Source organism: Salmo salar, chromosome ssa11 (assembly GCF_905237065.1).
Source record: "Salmo salar chromosome ssa11, Ssal_v3.1, whole genome shotgun sequence".
In the NCBI taxonomy this organism is placed as follows: domain Eukaryota; kingdom Metazoa; phylum Chordata; class Actinopteri; order Salmoniformes; family Salmonidae; genus Salmo; species Salmo salar.
The window spans coordinates 81,385,946-81,405,160 of record NC_059452.1 but is presented as its reverse complement, the minus strand read 5'-3'; the positions used below and the strand labels follow the sequence as shown (position 1 = coordinate 81,405,160).

At 43.1% G+C, this 19,215-nt stretch overlaps 1 protein-coding gene across 1 annotated transcript in view; it reads right to left on the bottom strand.

Annotated features, from left to right (window-relative positions):
* Nucleotides 1–1,884: 1,884 nt before the first annotated feature.
* LOC106563271 (zinc finger protein 618) overlaps nucleotides 1,885–19,215 on the bottom strand; it is a 49,115-nt gene continuing 31,784 nt past the window's right edge. The window contains exons 5-13 of the mRNA XM_014128713.2: nucleotides 18,989–19,078; nucleotides 18,494–18,577; nucleotides 17,483–17,572; nucleotides 17,219–17,314; nucleotides 16,317–16,394; nucleotides 15,573–15,617; nucleotides 14,728–14,805; nucleotides 13,257–13,427; nucleotides 1,885–12,276 (exon numbers count right to left, since the gene is read on the bottom strand). Of these exons, the coding sequence (XP_013984188.2) occupies nucleotides 10,682–12,276; nucleotides 13,257–13,427; nucleotides 14,728–14,805; nucleotides 15,573–15,617; nucleotides 16,317–16,394; nucleotides 17,219–17,314; nucleotides 17,483–17,572; nucleotides 18,494–18,577; nucleotides 18,989–19,078 (2,327 nt within the window). The 3' untranslated portion in view covers nucleotides 1,885–10,681. The remainder of the gene's footprint in view (nucleotides 12,277–13,256; nucleotides 13,428–14,727; nucleotides 14,806–15,572; nucleotides 15,618–16,316; nucleotides 16,395–17,218; nucleotides 17,315–17,482; nucleotides 17,573–18,493; nucleotides 18,578–18,988; nucleotides 19,079–19,215) is intronic.

The following is a 19,215-nucleotide window of genomic DNA, read 5'->3' as shown; positions in this document are numbered from 1 at the left end:
GGGGCAAGAATTTGAGGTCTCCCCTTTGACTTGGCGGTAACATAGCATCCCCATTAATGACAGAACACTGAGCAAAAAAGAAAAAGAGACCATGTTTGTATGCGGCTTTATTAACTTGATCATATATTATTTTTTACATTGTTTGCAAACTGATATGGACACGTATTAATGCCAAAATAACATGCAAAACAGGCAAGCCCCCCCCAAAAAAATGGCGGGTCGGCCACTTCACTGCATAATGAAACAATCCCTAGTAAGGCGGTGTTGAGGGTGAACTGATTTATTTGGCATTAAGACTGGTTTTACGCACAACTTTCTGTCCAAGCTGGGAGAGTGCACAAGGATGGCTCAAGTCATGCAGGTTCAGGTGGGCTACAAATCACATTTTATTGGTCGCATACACATATTTAGCAGATGGTATTGCGGGTGTAGCGAAATGCTTGTACGTATACAGGACAGTTCGATTTAAAAACAGAATTAGGGCCCGAATTCCCTTGCAAGTGGTCGAGAGAAACTGTTATGCCAGTGATGGTACCTTGAAATAATCAGTTTCATCTCATTCATCAAAACTCATGGGTTTTCACTTTGGGGTGAGGTGTGCTCTCTGGGAATTCACTACATGCTGCACCTGGACAAAAATATTCTCACATTTACCTTAAGGGCAACACGCTATCGGGTTGCACTCCTGTCTCGATGTATGAATTATAAAAAAACATGCTGCACGTGGGCCACAGAACAAAGCCAAAATAATTGTGATTGGATGGCCCCCTGGTCTTGGCAGCACTTGCCTGTTAAATAAATTTGACTCCCGCTTCCAGTCCTGAAGTATATCAGCCTTTTCCTGCCCCCTAACGCATAGCACGGCATAGCAAAGCCAGAGGTTTCCTGGAGTTGGGCTATCAATGTTTTCGCAGTTCACCCCCCTCTCCAGCTACATTGAGCTAAAGGCTGTACTGCCACCTGCTGGCCCAGAGTGTAAATAGGGGAACCCCCTCACCATCCCAGAGTCCTCTAAAACTAACTTGTCTGCCAATGAAATTAAGCACCAGTCAGGTTAAAGGCGTTATAAAGCTACAGTTTATATAGGTGCTAAAGTGAATGTGAAAACGTGTGTGCACAACATATTTCTATGCTACCCTTAGAAAGAGCTGAGATGCAACTTCTCTTACTAGTGCATAACGGAAGCAATTGTCTAAGGGTGGTGTTTTTTTCTCTCCTCTCTGCTTTCTAAATGACCAAACATTTGAGCTGCCCTAACACTTGTCCTGTAAGCAAAAACAAACTTGGCATCCAACTCTGTGGTTAAACGGTATGGAAAAACTCACCTTCAGCAGTGGGGCGGGGAAATGGAGGCCCGGATGGGCACATGTGCTGTGAATTAGCTTTCGCGGGCAGGCTAGTGGTGGGAGTAACCTTAGAAACCAGCAAGGGTGTTTCTGCATGGCTGCAGCCTGCAGTGCCTCAGGGGCTCAGTGACCCGGGTACGAGGGGAGGAAGAAAGACAGCAGGCCGAAACCCACGCTCCCCCTCGCTCTCTCGCCACACCAGTGGCCCCCAGGGAACCCTCGCACGCACCTCCAACCAACCACCCTCTGTATAGCTTCTCTCTATCCTTCCATGTGAGTCTTCTCTCTCACTCTGCCTTTACGTAAGGCCTCTCACCCTTTTCCATGAACCCTCAGTTTTTCCCTCTCAGCTACTGTGTAAGGCCTTGCTTTCTTTCTCTCCATGTGGAAGCCCTCTGTATGCCACTGAAAAGCAGCCACCTGTCTCAGTATGTTCATATGTGAATATCTGAGGGGTTCTCTCTAACTTGGTCTACGTGTTAAGAGTCCTTTCTGTCTCACAAACACACTCCTCTCAATGCATCAACACTGCACATTATAACGTGGTCAGAGGCTGATGCTCATTTCAGCCAGTTTATTCACACAGCACATACTACAGTGGGTAACGTATTTCAGAACATTCTACAGTGCGGTCACTTCTGACATTCTGAAACAAAATACTTTGTATCCTATCATCAGCAGTATATCAAAATAGTCACTACAAAAGTATAAATTAGACCTACCGATAAGACAAATATGGTGGAATTAAAATAAGTTAAAATAAAAAAATTGCAGTCTAGCAGAGTATAAAAAGTACAAACAATATGACATGTTTCCATAAAATAAGACAAACAACATTGATGCTCAATTAGAATTGAGAATAGTCTACATTTCTGAAGGAGAGGGAAAGAGTATTTGTTAGCCATCTTGTACTTACAGTGAACATTAGCATCTTGTTATACCCACCGGATAAAGACAAGACGTGCGTTTCTGCGAAGCCATTAGTCAGCGACAAAATATATATTTTTTTGTAATCTGAATTTAGTTCTTTATAACAAACAGTATTTATCTTGAGTTGTGTGTATCAAAAACCTTGAAATGCTAGTTTAGAAAAAGAGGTATGGCGTTATCAACTGTACGCCTCATTTCTGCAACTCTTGCTCCCTCTACTGACGTAAAACAGTTATTGTATTAGTATACTGCCACCCCTTGAAAGGAGGATGAAGTTTCCCCTAGACACTGATCTGAGGTCAGGTCTGTGCCTTTGCCCCTAATGGTTCAAGTTGGGATTAGGGGAGGGTATACTGCCTACGAGCAACTTCTGACCCCCTGAAACTGTTCCGTTTTAGAATAAACACTCTGGCTTACATGATAGAATAGACCAGTCCTCTAATATTGATTGCATGCATATCTTTGTTATAAATTCACATCCTACCAACAAAGTGTACGAGGCAATTGTAGTAGTATTGGAGATCACCACATCAACGACTGCATGTCCAGGAGAGTTTACTGCTTGAAATTCCTATGTAAGATCTACAGGTTAAATCCCTTAACTATGGTTGTCTAAAAAAAAATACCACTTCAAAATGAAATCAATTTCAGTGGTATTATCTATATCCTACACTTTCTATTTCATTATATTCATAATGTTGGACAAATCATAGCCTTTAGTCTATGTCCTTGAGTCATAGAACTGGAGGTAAAAAAATAACTCAGATGCTATGGACAGAGGAAAGTTAAGTCAACCATTTATACTGAATAGACATGTTATCAAGATGTGTGTACCTAGGTGTTTGTGACACTCACTTCCAATATAGTACTGGTCTAGCTAGCCAGTTGGGATGTTATGCACATTCCAACTTATTTGTGCAAGTCTTCAAAGGCAACAATAGATTTCACACACTCAACTCCTAAATGAGAAAGTGGAGTGTGTCAATGAATGGAGGACAGACAAAACTCAAGTGCGGGGATGGATCAACCATGCCAAAACATTTAACCCTACAAGAAAATTCAGTGCATGAATTAAAAGCATGAAACCATAATTGCCACACCAGTAAGTTTCTTTGGACTATTTGCTTTTGGATAAATTAATACATGGGTCTATATTCGATGTAAAAAGTACAAAACGACAAAATGAAGACTAAGAAAGACTAATATCAGAAACTGACAAACATTATACATAAAGACGTGGAGTTTGGTGTAGTGAGACTGTCTTTAAAAACAAGGGTTAAGGAAAGAGAAACTGTTTGTAGACCTCATTAAATCTCACAAACCATGTTTCCATCCAGTTTTTATGCGAGTAAAGTCATAGCGTATAAATCCAAAATCCCGACAACTTTGTTTCCATCACAGTTTCGGTAACATTTTATAAATGCTGACAGAAAATTTGTTTGTCCGACATGGATTTTTTTGTGTCTGTAAAATGAATTATGCGAGAAATATTTATAGAACAACCATCATATCGAAGTAAATTTGGAGTCACATGATGATATGGTGTGTGGTCCTCCCACTATGACTCGGGAAACCACGCAGTTTATTAAACTACAGAATAAATTATTTATGATGAACTTCAGTGTGGTGAAAGTGCCGATTCTGGTAACATGATGATCGATGCTTGACTGCTGTTTGACAAACATATTCTAATCCATAATAATCTCATCATGTAGACTAGCCTACCCACACTGTATTTGATAGTTGTTGGCTGGATCGCACGTGCCAAGATCAGAGAAGGCACATTTGCTTTTTAACGCAACAGTTTGTGTGACAAAACTGTAGAGTAGCTAGCTAAAGTTGGCCCTTTCCTACATTAGCCATGATGGAGATCGAGATTTGGACTTGTGGTTTTAATTCTCAGTACTGGTCAATGATTATAATGGCGATTCTGATCCAACCATTAATTCATACATTGTTGTGCCGCTGGCCCGAGAGGATGGAGGTTCAATATGTAGCTAGATGTAGAAGGCTAATGTTAGGCTAGCGAGCAAGCATTTTAGCAAGGTAGCCTAGGACAACAAAAAAGTAGTGTGTACTGTAAGACAGAGTGATAGACCGTTTCGTCAACAATAACGAGAGGATGGCATTGTCGTTTCTCTACAAGTAGGGGGAGTCAACATATTTTTCTGCTTGTATGAACGTGCACACACACACAGAAATCAGAACCATGGACAGCCAAATTATATTTAGCTTACAGTGATTGGACTAAATTGTGAGTGATTGGGCCTCCCGAGTGGCGCAGCAGTCTAAGGACCTGCATCCCTACAGACCTGGGTGCGATCCCAGCCTGTGTCACAACCGGCCATGACCGGGAGTCCCATAGGGCGGTGCATAATTGGCCCAGCGTCGTCCGGGTTAGGCGGTGAGAGCTTTACTTTGCTCATCGCGTTCTAGCGACTCCTTATGGTGGGCAGGGCGCCTGCAGGCTGACTTCAGTCATCAGTTGAACAGCGTTTCCTCCTACACATTGGTGCAGCTGGCTTCCGGGCTAAGCGGGTGGGTGTTAAGAAGCGCGGTTTGGCGAGTCTGGCTTCCCCAGTGATTTTACCACGCACTGCTACTGGAGTTTTATTCTGTACATGAAAACTTGTGTGAAAAAGTACATTTTCTGTGCATAAGACATCACACACTGATTTTTATCTGAAACAAATCTGTTTGGTGGAGACACCACTTGTGGGAAAATGCTCATTCTTTTAATGTATATTTTTGAATAATTGAAAACATAGCTACTGACGGTTAACTAGAGTTAAAATCTATAAAGACGTATCATTTTCATTTGGAAAACAACAAATTGGTTGCCATCCCATTCCACTCTTTCTGGGAAAAGCAGTTTGATACTCCCATTCACTGAACAAAATTACACGCAACACGTAAAGTGTTGGTCCCATGTTTCATGAGCTGAAATAAAAGATCACAGAAAATGTTCCATACGCACCAAAAGCTTATTTCTTGTAAATTGTGTGCACAAATGTCTTTACATCCCTTTTAGTGAGAATTTGTCCTTTGCCAAGATAATCTATCCACCTGACAGGTGTGGCATATCAAGATGTTGATTAAACAGCATGATCATTACACAGGTGCACATTGTACTGGGGACAATAAAAGGCGACTAAAATGTGCAGTTTTGTCAAACAATGCCACAGATGTCTCAAGTTTTGAGGGAGCATGCAATTGGCTGACTGCAGGACGTCCCACCAGAGCTGTTGCAAAGAAAATGTAATGTTAATTTCTCTATCATAAGCCACCTCCGTCGTTTTAGAGAATTTGTCAGTACGTCCAACTGCCCTCACAACCGCCAACCACATGCATGGCGTTGTGTGGGCAAGCAATTTGCTGATGTCAACATTATGAACGCCCCATGTTTGCGGTGGGGTTATGTATGGGCAGGCATAAGCTATGGACAACAAACTGCATTTTATCGATATTTGAATGCACAGAGATAACGTGATGAGATCCTGAGGCTCATTTTTGTGCCATTCATGAGCCGCCATCACCTCATGTTTCAGCATGGTAATGCAAAGCCCCATGTCGCAGGGATCTGTACACAATTCCTGGACACTGAAAATGTTCCAGTTCTTCCCTGGCCTGCATACTCACCATACATGTCACCCATTGAGTACAGTGTGTTCCAGTTCCCACCAATAGCCAGCAACTTCACACAGCCATTGAAGAGGAATGGGACAACATTACACAGGCCACAATCAACAGCCTGATCAACTCTATGCGAAGGAGATGCATCACGCTGTGGTCACCAGATACAAACTGGTTTTCTGATCCACACCCCTACTTTTTTTTAGGTATCAGTGATCAGATGCATATCTGTATTCCCAGTTGTGAAAATCGATAGATTAGGGCCTAATGAATTTATTTCAATTGACAGATTTCCTTATATGAACTGTAACTTAAAATTGTTGCATGTTGCGTTAATATTTTTGTTCAGTATAAAACAAGACTTCACAATCCGAATGTTTCAGTTGAAGATCTTGTACACATTTCTGGCTACTAACAAGATGTTTCAAATATGGGGAATTGAACAATCCCATTTGTGCAATTTTTTTGGTGTAGAAGTGGAGGATTTGTTACATATTTTCTGGCATTGCGCCATAGTTTCCAACTTTTGGGCAAAAGTACAAGTGTTTACTCTCTGTTTTATACTATTGTGTTATATTTCCACAAACAGTTAAATTGTGACTTAAGGGAGAGAATTAAGGGAGAGATGCAACACGATAAAGAATCTCTTGATTCTGCTGGGGAAGGTTTTCATTTTTTAAACTCAAAACAGATATGTTAGTTTCTTTCAAAATAACTGTCAAACAATATTATACACTGGGAGGATTTATTGCAAAAGAAAGTGGGAGGTCAAGATTTTACTGAGAAGTTGGACCAAATAACACGTCAAGAGGGATGGGCCTGATTTCATAGACAAATGAAAGGTGGTCCTGATAGCCAGTTATATTATATGACAATGTGTCCACCACACCGAGGTAGGGGATATTCTGGGGGAGGTGTGGCGGTTAGTCTGGGGGACCATGAATCTTTAGCTCCCACTTCCCTAATGTGGGATGGCTACTTGTAACTGCTGTCAATGGTATTACATGCCCACGATTTAAAAAATGAAATAAAAGACAAGGAAAGAAAACCCCCAAATTAAATAATAATTTAAACAAATTACATCCATTAATAATACTTTTTTTTTTTTTTTTTTATTGTCCACGCTAGCTATTCTCTCTTGGAATTTGAAGGGCCTTAATACTTCTAATAAACGTTCCTGCTGTCTTGATATCCTAGCAAGAAACCATATTAATATAGTAAAGCACCAAGAAACACATCTGCTCAAAAAGGACGCACATAGAAAAGAGAATTTGTAAAAAAAAAAAAAAGACTGCTTTTTCATCAGCCCCAAACCAAACTAAAAGGTGTAATTATAATCTTGGGTAAAGGCAAAGACCAAGAAGGCAGAATCACTTTCCTTAAATGTATCCATAATGGAAAAAAATGCCTTTATTAATGTGTATCCTCCAAATTCATATGATCCTACATTTTTTGATTCTCTGAACAACATATTGTTAGAATTAACTGATTTCCATGTTATTATTGGGACAGAAGAATGTTTTATGCCTGTTTGAGTGGAAAGTGTACTCTTTTGCTTTAGGATTATGTGCTCACCATGCATAAATGAGGTTGTAATCAGAGAGTATATGCTGGAGAGACTTGGTTGCGTGTGGATTGTAGTTGGTCTCATTGTACTTGTTTCGCATGTCTATGATTAAATAAGATATCAAAATTGGAAATGTTAACTGCGTTAGTGCGTTCTCAACAAACACTATTTTCAGACCAGGTAGCTATTACTCTTTCCAATGTCAAGACATAAGTTAATTTACAGATAAGACAGAGAGCAGAATGTGCCATCCATCGAGTTAGACTCAACCTTTACTTCCATGGTAATCATCCCAGTCGTCTACTGGCCAAAAAGCTATGGACTAATGATCAATTAGTTGACATAGCGACTATTGAATCTGAAACACGGGAATACCATCAGAACCCAAATGAATCAAATATTTTCCCACTTCTATAAAGAACTGTATACCTCGGATTATAAATCCACACCAACCCAGACTAAGTCCTTTTTAAAATAATTAAGAACTCCTCTTCTCTCAGAGGAAGCCACCTCGCTGGGAGCCCAAATGTCTTTCAGTAAACTCAAAAGGGCATTGGGGCTAGAATGATCACCTGGATGGGAGGGTATTCCTCCTGAGGTTTAGTACAATTCTGGGAATCAATTAGGTCCACTATTGCTCGAAATGATTAACACAAACGTTCACAAAGGTTCATTTGGGAGAGATGTGAATACAGCACTAATTCCGCTTTCATTTTAAAAAAGGTAAGGATGCCTGCCAGTGTTCTTACTATCGCCCCCTATCTTTGATAAACACAAATATTATTTTTTTTCTCCAAAATGCTGTCGTCCCATCTCGAAACTTACCCAAATTGGCCCACATGGGTTTGTTTAAAAACATTTATCTTCGGCTAACCTCCCTCGACTATTACATATCTTAGATGCTCCTTGGGCTGTATTCTCTCTCGGTGCAGAAATAGCTTTTGATAGACCAGACTGGTCATATCTCTAAAATGAACAAACTCACAAAGAGAGAAAGACGTAGGGCAATCCCTACCAAACTTTAAATAGTATTTCCAGGCACTAGCATTTCACACCATCCTAAATTGTTTTAGACAGGATTCTCCTTCCCCTTGGCTGAGTAGAGGGAAATATTGTCTCCTATTGCCCTGGAAGAGGTGGTCTTCACAGATATACCCCTTAAAATGTCAAGTATGCTTTGGTCCTATTATAGCTTACACAATTTCTATTTTGCGCCAATTTTTAAACAACGCAACTGGGATGCTCCAATACATCACAATAATGCCTTGCGATCTGTAGGGCAGCCTTTTGCATCTTCCCCAATGGTCCAAATGTGGAATCCGTACCCTTACCGATATCATGGACAGAAATGGTTTGAGAATATTCCAAGATTTACCAGGCAACTTTTTATTTTTTTTAACTTAAACATTTTTTTTTTTACAGCTATGCTGGCGTAAGAAGTCCCTTGGGAAACCCAACTACCAAACCATCCAATGATGGGATTTATAAATAAATGATCTGGGCTCTGGAAAGGACTGATCTCTATAATATATAAACAACTTAGTAAGCTCATATTCTGAGCTAGCCATTAAAAAAGTATTGTTCGACAGATCTAATTGAATCTGAACAACACTTTAACGAACAGAATATTGAAAAATTTGACCGACACAAACCATCAATTTATACATTTTAAGTTTGTTCACCGACTGTATTTATCACCAAGGATACGTTTCATGATGAAATTGGCGCTAACTCCCAACTGTTCACTGTGTCCCCTAAATCAGGTAGGCACATTTTTCAAATAATGTGGGAGTGCCCTGCAGTTAAATGTGCATCAATGTAAATATTCAATGCTTATTCAATGCATCTATTATGTTACTTAACAATGATAGCTCCTTGAATATTAACTGCTGGCAGGCAGCATTGCCGCAAAAAAAGCTGTTGTCTCTTAGATGGCAATCACCTCACTCTCTCCCAATTCTCCAGTGGATACAGTTACTGTTAGAAGCTCTAACATCAGAATTATCCACAGCGAGAATGAATGGTGCTAATCAAGGAACAATTGAGGCCTGGACAAATATACTTGACTCTAAAGAATAATCTTAGTTAAAGCCTAATACTTACAAAAAAAATGTATAAAGCCCAACACGCATACAAAATAATAAATAATAATAAATTGGATGGATTGTCTGTGTGTGCCATTCAGAGAGTGAATGGGCAAGAAAAAATATTGAAGTGCCTTTGAACGGGGTATGGTAGTAGGTGCCAGGCGAAACGGTTTGAGTGTGTCTAGAATTGCAACGCTGTTGGATTCACGCTCAACAGTTTCCTGTGTGTGTGTGTGTGTGTGTCTCAAGAATGGTCCAACATCCAAAAGACATCCAGCCAACTTGACAACTGTGGAAAGCATTAGAGTCAACATGGGCCAGCATCCCTGTGGAACGCTTTCGACACCTCTGGTCACCTGGAGGGGGAGTGCTGACTGACGAGCAAACCTAATTTCTAGGGGGGTGGGGAAACATGGTTTCCAGGTGTGGGGGTTTGGATGGAAACATGTTGGCTGGGTGGGGTTGGAGGCCCACTTCATTTCAGTTCTCTTTATATTGAATTTATTATTACTAAAATATATATAGCAATCAGGCCGACGAGTTCCTAATCACACCCACCCCAACCATCAAGTCATTCAGTATTGTCACTCAGTAACAGAGTGCACTCCAATGGCACCATTGTCCAGAACGGATCTGATGCCAGGTCATACACAACCACCGAAGGCCAATCTTCCTCCTTTAGTCCTTCAAAGGGCTACTAAAGCCAGACAACTACAAGCCATTGAAGAAATTGTAAAAAGACGGCAGTTTGATAACATTGTAAAGGCATGAAATTTACTTTGACACATAGGGTCAGAAGTGATTCAGTGAATGCGAGATCTTTAAGGGCCAAAGAATAACAGCGGTTACTAGCTAGCACCAGATGCAACACCCCTTGCCATCCTTGTCGTTTATCCTATCAGTTTTAAAAGCCATTCAACCCCTGATAATACATTCTTTTCTTTGTTGCATTTGGCACTAACCACGGTTTGATCAGCATCTTGAGAAGATCGCACTATGGGTTCCGCTATCCCGCTGTAGATAGTCTGTGTAGTCATTGGTGGGTCATTGGTGGGTCGGTCTAGGACAGTCGAGCTATGGTCGTGGTTAGGTCAGCCTTATTGGTCGGACCGTAACATTCAGGCCATGTTGGAGCGCAGGAAGATGAGTTTGTTCATCTCCTCGGCGGTGACCTGCTGCCTCCTCTTCATGGCCAAGCTCTGTTCACAGACGCTCACACACTCGCTGCGAACGCCCACAGCGGGTACGGCCAGCAGCCACAGTGCCAGGCGTGCCAGTCTGGGGTAGCGGTCGCCCACCGTGGTGCTCCAGTAGTGGAAGAGGTCTGGGTTGGTACCCTGGAGGAGCGGTTCAGCCAGATACTGGAACACCTCCTGTCTCACCTGGGTCTGGCTTTCATCTGACGACGCCTCACACGACGACACGGCTACTACCCCTCTGGCATTCACCCCGCCCCTGGGGACATCCACGCGGAGCCGTTTGAGTGTTGAGGGTCCATCCACGTCCTCACCCCCGGACCCTCCACCATCGCGGGTGTCTGTGGCCATCTCGCAGGCGTGGGCGATGATCTCCTCTTGCTGGTAGGCTGGGACAGGACGCAGCTTCAGCTGGGGGTCCAGCACCATGGCTACCTGGTGGGCTTTCTCCACCTTGAAGTTCTCCTTAAGAGCTTCCAGAAAGTAATGGCAGAGCTTGCTGGAGGTCCCCACCTCCCCAGCCTTGGAGGTGAACAGTTTCTCCAAGCGCAGGTAGACAGGTAGCACCTGTTGCAGGGTTGGCCTCCTCTGGCTGCTGAGTTCCAGGGCGGCCAGGCGCAGAGGGGCCAGCAGGCAGGTCAGCGTCCCCAGAAGGTGCTTGTTGAGGCCCTGCAGTGTGGCCTTGCTCCTCCCATACGCCTCGAAGATCTGCTCAGAGTGGGAGTGCACCTGAAGGAGGGCCTCAGCCATGCGGTCCCAGCAGGGAGGAGTAGGGCTGAGCCCAGGGGGAGTGGAGGGGTTAGACATGCCCTCGTCTGTGGCGGCGCTGGTGGACAAGAGGCTGGTGGAGGCAGCGATGTCGTGGCAGGCGGCCAACAGCTCAGCCAGCTCATGGAGCCCCCTTGCCTGTAAGCTGTGCTTCCCCAGCACCGCTTGGACCACAGCACCCAACGAGCACCCGGCGCACCGCAGGCACACCCTCCTCCGCCCGCCTCCACCCAGTGGCAAGCACCCCACTCCCACCCGCGGCTCAGTCACGTACACCGTGCGGATGTCTGACATGACGAACTCCGAGAGCACGTTCTGTGTCCACTGGTGCACCTGCTCTGGCCCCTCCCTCAGGTCTGCCTCCTTGACACCTAGAACATAGCGCTTGAGCCTGGACCCCTCCACCTGGTACGCTGTCAGCACTAGGCAGGCATCAGGTCCCACTGTCTGGGAGTGGCAGGTGACGGCAATGCCCAGGTAGGAGTTGGAGCCCAGGGCGCAAGTCACCTTCACCTTGACCTGGTTGTACATGCGGGGAAGCTGGCGCAGGGCCAGAGAGCTCATGTTGCCCAGGGCGTCGCGGGTGGAGTAGGCACCGTGGCGGGCGCCCGTGTCCACCAGGGTCTGGGCCAGCTTCAGGAAGTCCTTGCTGTTGAGCATGTTGAGCACGCCCAGGTCTGTACACATCACCCTCAGGAGACGCTCGGCTACCTGTTGCCTTTCCTTCTCCGGTAACCCACCACTGTTCTCTGTGGAGAGAGGAATGGGAGAGATGCAGTGAGAGTGAGGAGGAGAGAGGGAAAGGAGATGGGATAAAGAGAAAAATAGAGGAAAACTATGGGAAAGGGAGGTAGAGATAGGAGAAAGAGTTTAAGCAAGAGAGATAAAGTATGTATTCATAGGCAGTGTGGCCTATGTGTGTTTATTAGGGTGTCCAATCAAACATGCATCTTTTGTTTAGTGGATAAAATAATCATGTCTCTATCACAATCCATTCAAAAGGTTATTTGAGATTTGGCCAATATTAAGGTGACTAAATCAATGGAGACCAGAGAAAGAAAGTGGTCATCAATCAGGATTATGGCATTGCGTCAGCTAGGCTGGATGCTGTGCGAGAATGCTAACTGACAGGCTAAACATAGAACATGTCTTCTTTCTTCTGGAATCCGGAGGACATAAAACAATAGAGGAGGTAAGATGGATATTGATTTTGAGACGTCATGCATTTTCATATTTTAGTATACGCTTTTCATATTAAATTCCTGTTCAGAAGATTTCTCCCAAAAACAAGCGTATCGCTGACATGTCAACGGAGCACTGAGCATACGGCAAGCTTTTTATTTGCAAAGCCCTTTACATTTAATTTAGATTGTGTCATGCTAATTGTGATTTTTGCGACCTGCAGAAACAACTGTGCAGAATACCACCACCACATGTAAAATCCTCAAAAGTTTCTGTAAAAAAATGGCACTGCTCTGTCAACAGAGCTTGGTGCACATCATCGGATCTATTAGGTTACGAAATACGACTTTTTGGATATAAATGTTTATATACGTTAGAGAAAGAACCCACTGAACAATTCAGAAGAATCATGTTCTGGTAAAATGTATTTTATAACACAAGTGAAATTTCATCCCCATAGCACATTTTCAAGAGTGGGTGGAAACCCTGTTTATTCATAGGCAGCATGACTATAACAGCGATACTGAATGATTCGTAGCCTACTCACGGTTGATGGAGTGGTTTCTCTGTGCAGCCTGGGATTGAGCCTGTATCTGGACTTGAACTATTTGAGCTTGGGCCTGATGCTGGGGCTGGGGGGACCTCCACAACTGGTCCTGTGAGGCTGGGCCCGGTGATGTCTTTGGAGACTCCCCTTTGGTATGCTTTTCATTATCCGCTGAGGGGAAACAGACAGATAGAAGGTCTGTTAACTGTTAAGCTAGGGTTACAGTATCTAATCGCTATAAGCTACAGAGGGATAGCTAAAGGCTAATAGCTAAAGTGTTATTAATTGGTTAATTGTTATAGGGCCATATACACTAAACCAAAATATAAACGCAACATGTAAAGTATTGGTCCCATGTTTCAGGAGCTGAAATAAAAAATCCCAGAAAAGTTTCATATGCACAAAAAGCTTATTCCTCTCAAATGTATGCACAAATTTGTTTACATCCCTGTTAGTGAGCATTTCTCCTTTGCCAAGATAATTCATCCACCTGACAGGTGTGGCATATCAAGAAGCCGATTAAACAGCATGATCATTACACATGTGCACCTTGTGCTGAGGACAATGTTGGCCACTTTAAAATGAGCAGTTTTGTCACAACACAATGCCACAGACATCTCAAATTTTGAGGGAGCGGGCAATTGGCATGCTGACTGCAGGAATGTCAAACAGAGCTGTTGACAGAAAAGGGAATGTTACTTTTTCTACCATAAGCTGCCTCCAATGTCGTTTTAGAGAATTTGGCAGTACGTCCAACCGGCCTCACAACCGCAGACCACGTGTAACCACGCCAGCCCAGGACCTCCACATCCGGCTTCTTCAACTGCGGGATTGTCTGAGGGGGTGCTGAGGAGTATTTCTGTATGTAATAAAGCCCTTTTGTGGTAAAACTCTTTCAGATTGGCTGGGCCTGGCTTCCCAGTGGGTTGGCCTGGCTGCCAAGTGGGTGGGCCTATGCCGTCCAAGTCCCACCCATGGATTAAGGTCTAATGAATGCATTTCAGTTGACTGATGACCTTTAATGAACTGCAGCTTATACTTCCAGAGGGTTAGCTAAAAGCTGAGGGTTAGCTAGTGGCTAACAGTTAGATGGGGTTAGTAAACAACCAATAATTAACCAAAAGAGTAGATACACATAAAACTACAGGGGTGACAATGGTCATAACACAAATAAAGTGCATAATAAATGTAATATGTAAAACATTTGATGTGTGATATATATCTTAACCTAAGGGTGTGATATACAGCGCTGTTTGTGTCAAGATATTAACTATTCCAAAATGAAGGTGTAGTTCGAAAAAATATCAAAGTACTTTAAGAATCCAAAGTATCAAGCCATTAACAAGCTTAGAATTCAACTTGGACTGAGACCAACTTGATCAGCTGAAAGCCTGCCTCCCAGCCATTTGACGACTACGCTCCATGAGTAGAGCCAGTCGGGTATATCTCCCACTAGGTGCAGGTAACTCACCAGCGTGGGACTGCATGTGCTCCAGCAGGTTGTTGTAGAACTGGAACGGGATGCCACAGGCGCCACATGTGTAGGGTTCTAGAAACACAAGGCCCAGAATAAGGGTTCCCATAGCATAAGAAAGAGCACATCCACTGTAGACCTGTCCAGTCTATTCCCAGAGTGTCGCTAGATCTAGGTCACCGCCGGCAAGTTTCATTTTACCGCATATAAAAACACAGGGACATGTTCAACCTACTTAATTTAATATTTGATTATCTATGTATGCCATTTAAGAGTGATTGAGTCTTCCTACCTAGTGACATTGTCTCTGCCACTGTCGCTTTGTCTTTGGGGTTCTAGCGGCATTAGGTCCTGATTGTTTTGAAGTTCTCATGGCTAATTTATTTGGTAAAAGATGTAGATAAATCTTCATTTGATTGCATAGGTTTTTCATGACATTTTCCCACCTGGCTTGTCAACTGTAACAGGTTATTGTTGAAGGGCACAGAATCATTATGCCCAGCTGGGGTAAAGTATGGGTCAGCAGAAAAGTCCCTCATCTCATGTCATGTTATGACAATACTTAAAACAGTAATACAACACCTAGTTTCTTCCATTCGCCATGGATTAACCTGCCTAAATTCAACCCTTCACATCAAGTACTACAGGGTCTCAAACACTGCCTAAATGGAGGTGCAAGTGTGACAAGCCCAAATGAACAGGGCAAAATGACAAGTGAGTAGGAAAATATCACTGGCAGCAGCTGTTTCTCATTGTGGTCAAAATAAACAAAATGGAGAGGGTGAAATGGTCCCATTTGTTTCTGTTTGCAGGCAGGCAGGTAGAGAGAGGAGTGGACTCACTCTGTGACGCAGGGAATGAACTGGTCACCAGGGGGCTTGGAGTACCTGAGTGAGAGGAAGTGAGTGACGTCAGACTCAGACACACTGCATTGGTTTTCAGATAAAATTCCCTACCCTTTCAGAGTTTGCACTTGCTCTCCTCCCCTTGTGGATTTAAAAGCATTTGATTGATGTAGGCATTGGCTAGACTGAGGATGTTTCCACTACATTTCCTAGACCAATCCATAATTTTTGAATCCACAAGGGGGAGCAAACGAGTGTATACTTCAGGAAGCAGGGTAGAGAATCAGACTATGGCCTTGATTTTAATGTGGTTATATGCTTGGACTCTAAGCCAGTGTTTCCCAACCCTGGTCCTCCAGTACCCCCAACAGTACAGTTTCGTTGAAGCCCTTGACAAACACACCTCATTCAACTCATTGAGGGTTTGATGATTAGTTGACAAGTTGAATCAGGTGTGCATGTCCAGAGTTATAATACAAATGTGTACTGTTGGGGGTACTCGAGGACATGGGTTGGGAAACACTGCACTAAGCCACCAACACTCACATTTCTGCCTGATTCCCTCTCCATCTACCTCCATGTTCTACCCAGGTCTCAGTTAGAACACATTGTCTCCCTATGTATTGACATTCACAGCTAATGATTGGGAGAGTTGCCCAACTGAAAATACACTGCACTGTGCAGAGAGACATTCATAAAATGCACAAGTATACAGCTAATGAGAAGCGCCTCAGTGCTCACCGCTTGAGTTCTGGGAACTGTTGGTGTCCACCAAGCTGGACTGGGTTTTGCTCTCTATTTTCTGACTGAAGGGACTGTCTGTGGAATATATGAAATCAAATTGTATTAGTCACATGCTTGGTAAACAACAGGTGTAGACTAACAGTGAAATGCTTACAGGCCCTTCCCAACAATGCAGAGAGAAAGAAAATAAGGGAAATAATAGAAAAGTAACACACTAAATGAAAAAGTAGGAATAAATACAATGCTTTAACTGACAAGTCCCAAAGAAAACCCATTGTGTGTAAAAACAGTCCAGATACACACCAAAAAAAACGTTATTTTTGAGTGTAGACCTCTGACATGGGTGAAAAACAGGTGGCTACGTAACATATCATACAAAATGGCGGATAATGATGCAATATCTGCTTTCTGATGATTCATTGCTTTTTTTGTCACCGGATTCAATAAAAAAGGAATATTCACCCATAGCATTTGAATACGAGTCCTACTACTCCTGTCCACCATCTCTTTTGACCCATTATTCTGTGCTAGAGGAGTGTGTCAAGCTTTAAATAGCTCTGCATAGACAGACTGATCAGGTGAGAGATATGACAGATAAGATGAGCGAGGAAGCGCTTCGGATCACAGCAGAGAAAGTTGAGACAAAACGATCTGCGGCAGGAGATTGTAGCCTTGCTTTACAGTGATATCAAATGTTACATGATAGTTAGGGTTTGAACCTGCCCACTTTATTATAAACTCTCAGGTCCATTTTAAGGTCTAAAAGTTTACATCTTTAAGTGGTTTAGGACACCTTCTTTTGTTGTCACTCTAGAGTCTATATACATTCACACACAGCCATTGTGCAGGAGTTGGTGTGTGAGCAGATTAAGCAGAGATCCTAGCTCAGTTGTCCATACCGGTTTCTAATTTAGTGGCACTGTACTTGTTGACGTCCATGTTTCCACCCACACTTCCACGTGACCGAGGCGATTTCATATTATCGAAGGACCAATCTGTGGGTAGAAAGTTGTGTCAGTACCATCAAATAAATAAATGGCAACTTATCTACCTACTTGAACTGAACTTATGACCTAACACAGGTGACGAGGACTCAGGTGAGTTTGGGAGGCTAGACTACAACAGATGACTAGTCCCTTCCGTAGGCCTGTGAGATGACTTACTCGTTGGTTGGTGAAGAGCCACATGTTCCTGGTATGGGTTGAAGTACTTGTACTGCTTCCCACAGAACTCACACACATAGCTCCCAGTTTCTGTGGGAGAAAATGACAAAAGAGGTTACTCAAAATATCACATTCCTTGCATTCAATAAAAATAACTTCCTGTAATGATAGAAGAACAACACGAGTAGCATCCTTGGTGGTTCACTGAAATGGTTTCCTTCATTTTCAGTACTGGGGAAATTGAGACTGAATTATTCCCCAAATCGAATCATATTGTATTACGCTCATAATGGGATATAATCTACTAATAACTATCCTCAGAGCCAAGTACATTGCATCCATGAGGTAAAGCGCTAAATGCTAAAACTAATAACCTTTCCTTAACACACTGCAAAAGGATGGATTTCAGATACATCAACCACTTTAGAGTACACTGACTGTACAGAACACAGATGATAGACTAACCAGGTGAAAGCTATGATCCCTTATTGATGTCACCTGTTAAATCCACTTCAAATCAGTGTAGATGAAGGGGAGGAGACAGGTAAAAGAAGAATTTGTAGGCCTCGAGACAGTTGAGACATGGAAGGTGTATGTGTGCCATTCAGAGGGTGAATGGGCAAAACAAAATAGTGCCTTTAAACAGGGTATGGTAGTAGGTGCCAGGCGTACCGGTTTGAATGCGTCAAGAACTGTAACCCTGTTTGGTTTTTCTCACGCAACAGTTTCCCATGTGTATCAAGAAGGGTCCACCACCCAAAGGACATCCAGCCAACTTGACACAACTGCTGGTCCACATGGACCAGCATCCCTGTGGACCATTTGACACATTGTAGTCCATGCCCCCGACTAATTGAGGCTGTTCTGAGGGTAAAGGGGGTGCAACTCAATATTAGGAAGGTGTTCCTAATGTTTTGTACACTCAGTGTATATCTCGCACAGTATGGTGTGCCCAATAGCAAAACCAAAATCTGCCTAGCAACAGCAGACCAGCATGCAGCGCAGCCTTACTTGGTCCCATTTTCTGGAATTGTTCCACTAGCGGCTCCTCCTTGAGGTCTTCCACAGGTCCTAGAACCACCTGCTCATATGGGTCTGGGTGAGAGGGGGAGACAGAGAGCGATATGGAGGAAGGTGTGAAGTTAATTCACACAGGGTACTTTCTTTAGAGCAGCAGTAGCCGTGGAAGTGAAAGTTCAATCAAACAGCTTAAGGGCTACAAGTACACTACTCTTACAAATATCAGCCCTGTGACTGGCTAGTTTCCTGTTTTAAGCATTTGAGCTCTTCCTTTTACGAGGGACTTTACATGCTCAACTTCCCAGGAATTCATTCTAACAAAACCACAAACTTTTATGGAACTGCAAGTCAAGTCAACATTGCCACTGAGACAAAACAAGTTCCCATTTGAATTAAAAAACAGACACCGTATAGAAAGGCCTAGAAGGAACAAAATAATGGAAAGTAAAAGGAGGAGAAGAGAGGGTAGGTAAGTAAGTCCATTACCGTCAACAGCATGCAGGTCACGATGCTCCTGGAAGCAGCTGTAGTACTTGTATTTCTTCCCGCAGATGTCACAGGAGTAGCGGAAGCTATCTGCGGCACAGACAATGACGTCACAACCCACTGGTCACTGTCTAGCTCACAGCAGTCATTTCTTTCAGTTATCTCAATAAGGTATTAAAAAAAACTGAATGTTTTTTTTGTGTTGTTGGTCTGTCGACTTTGCTTTT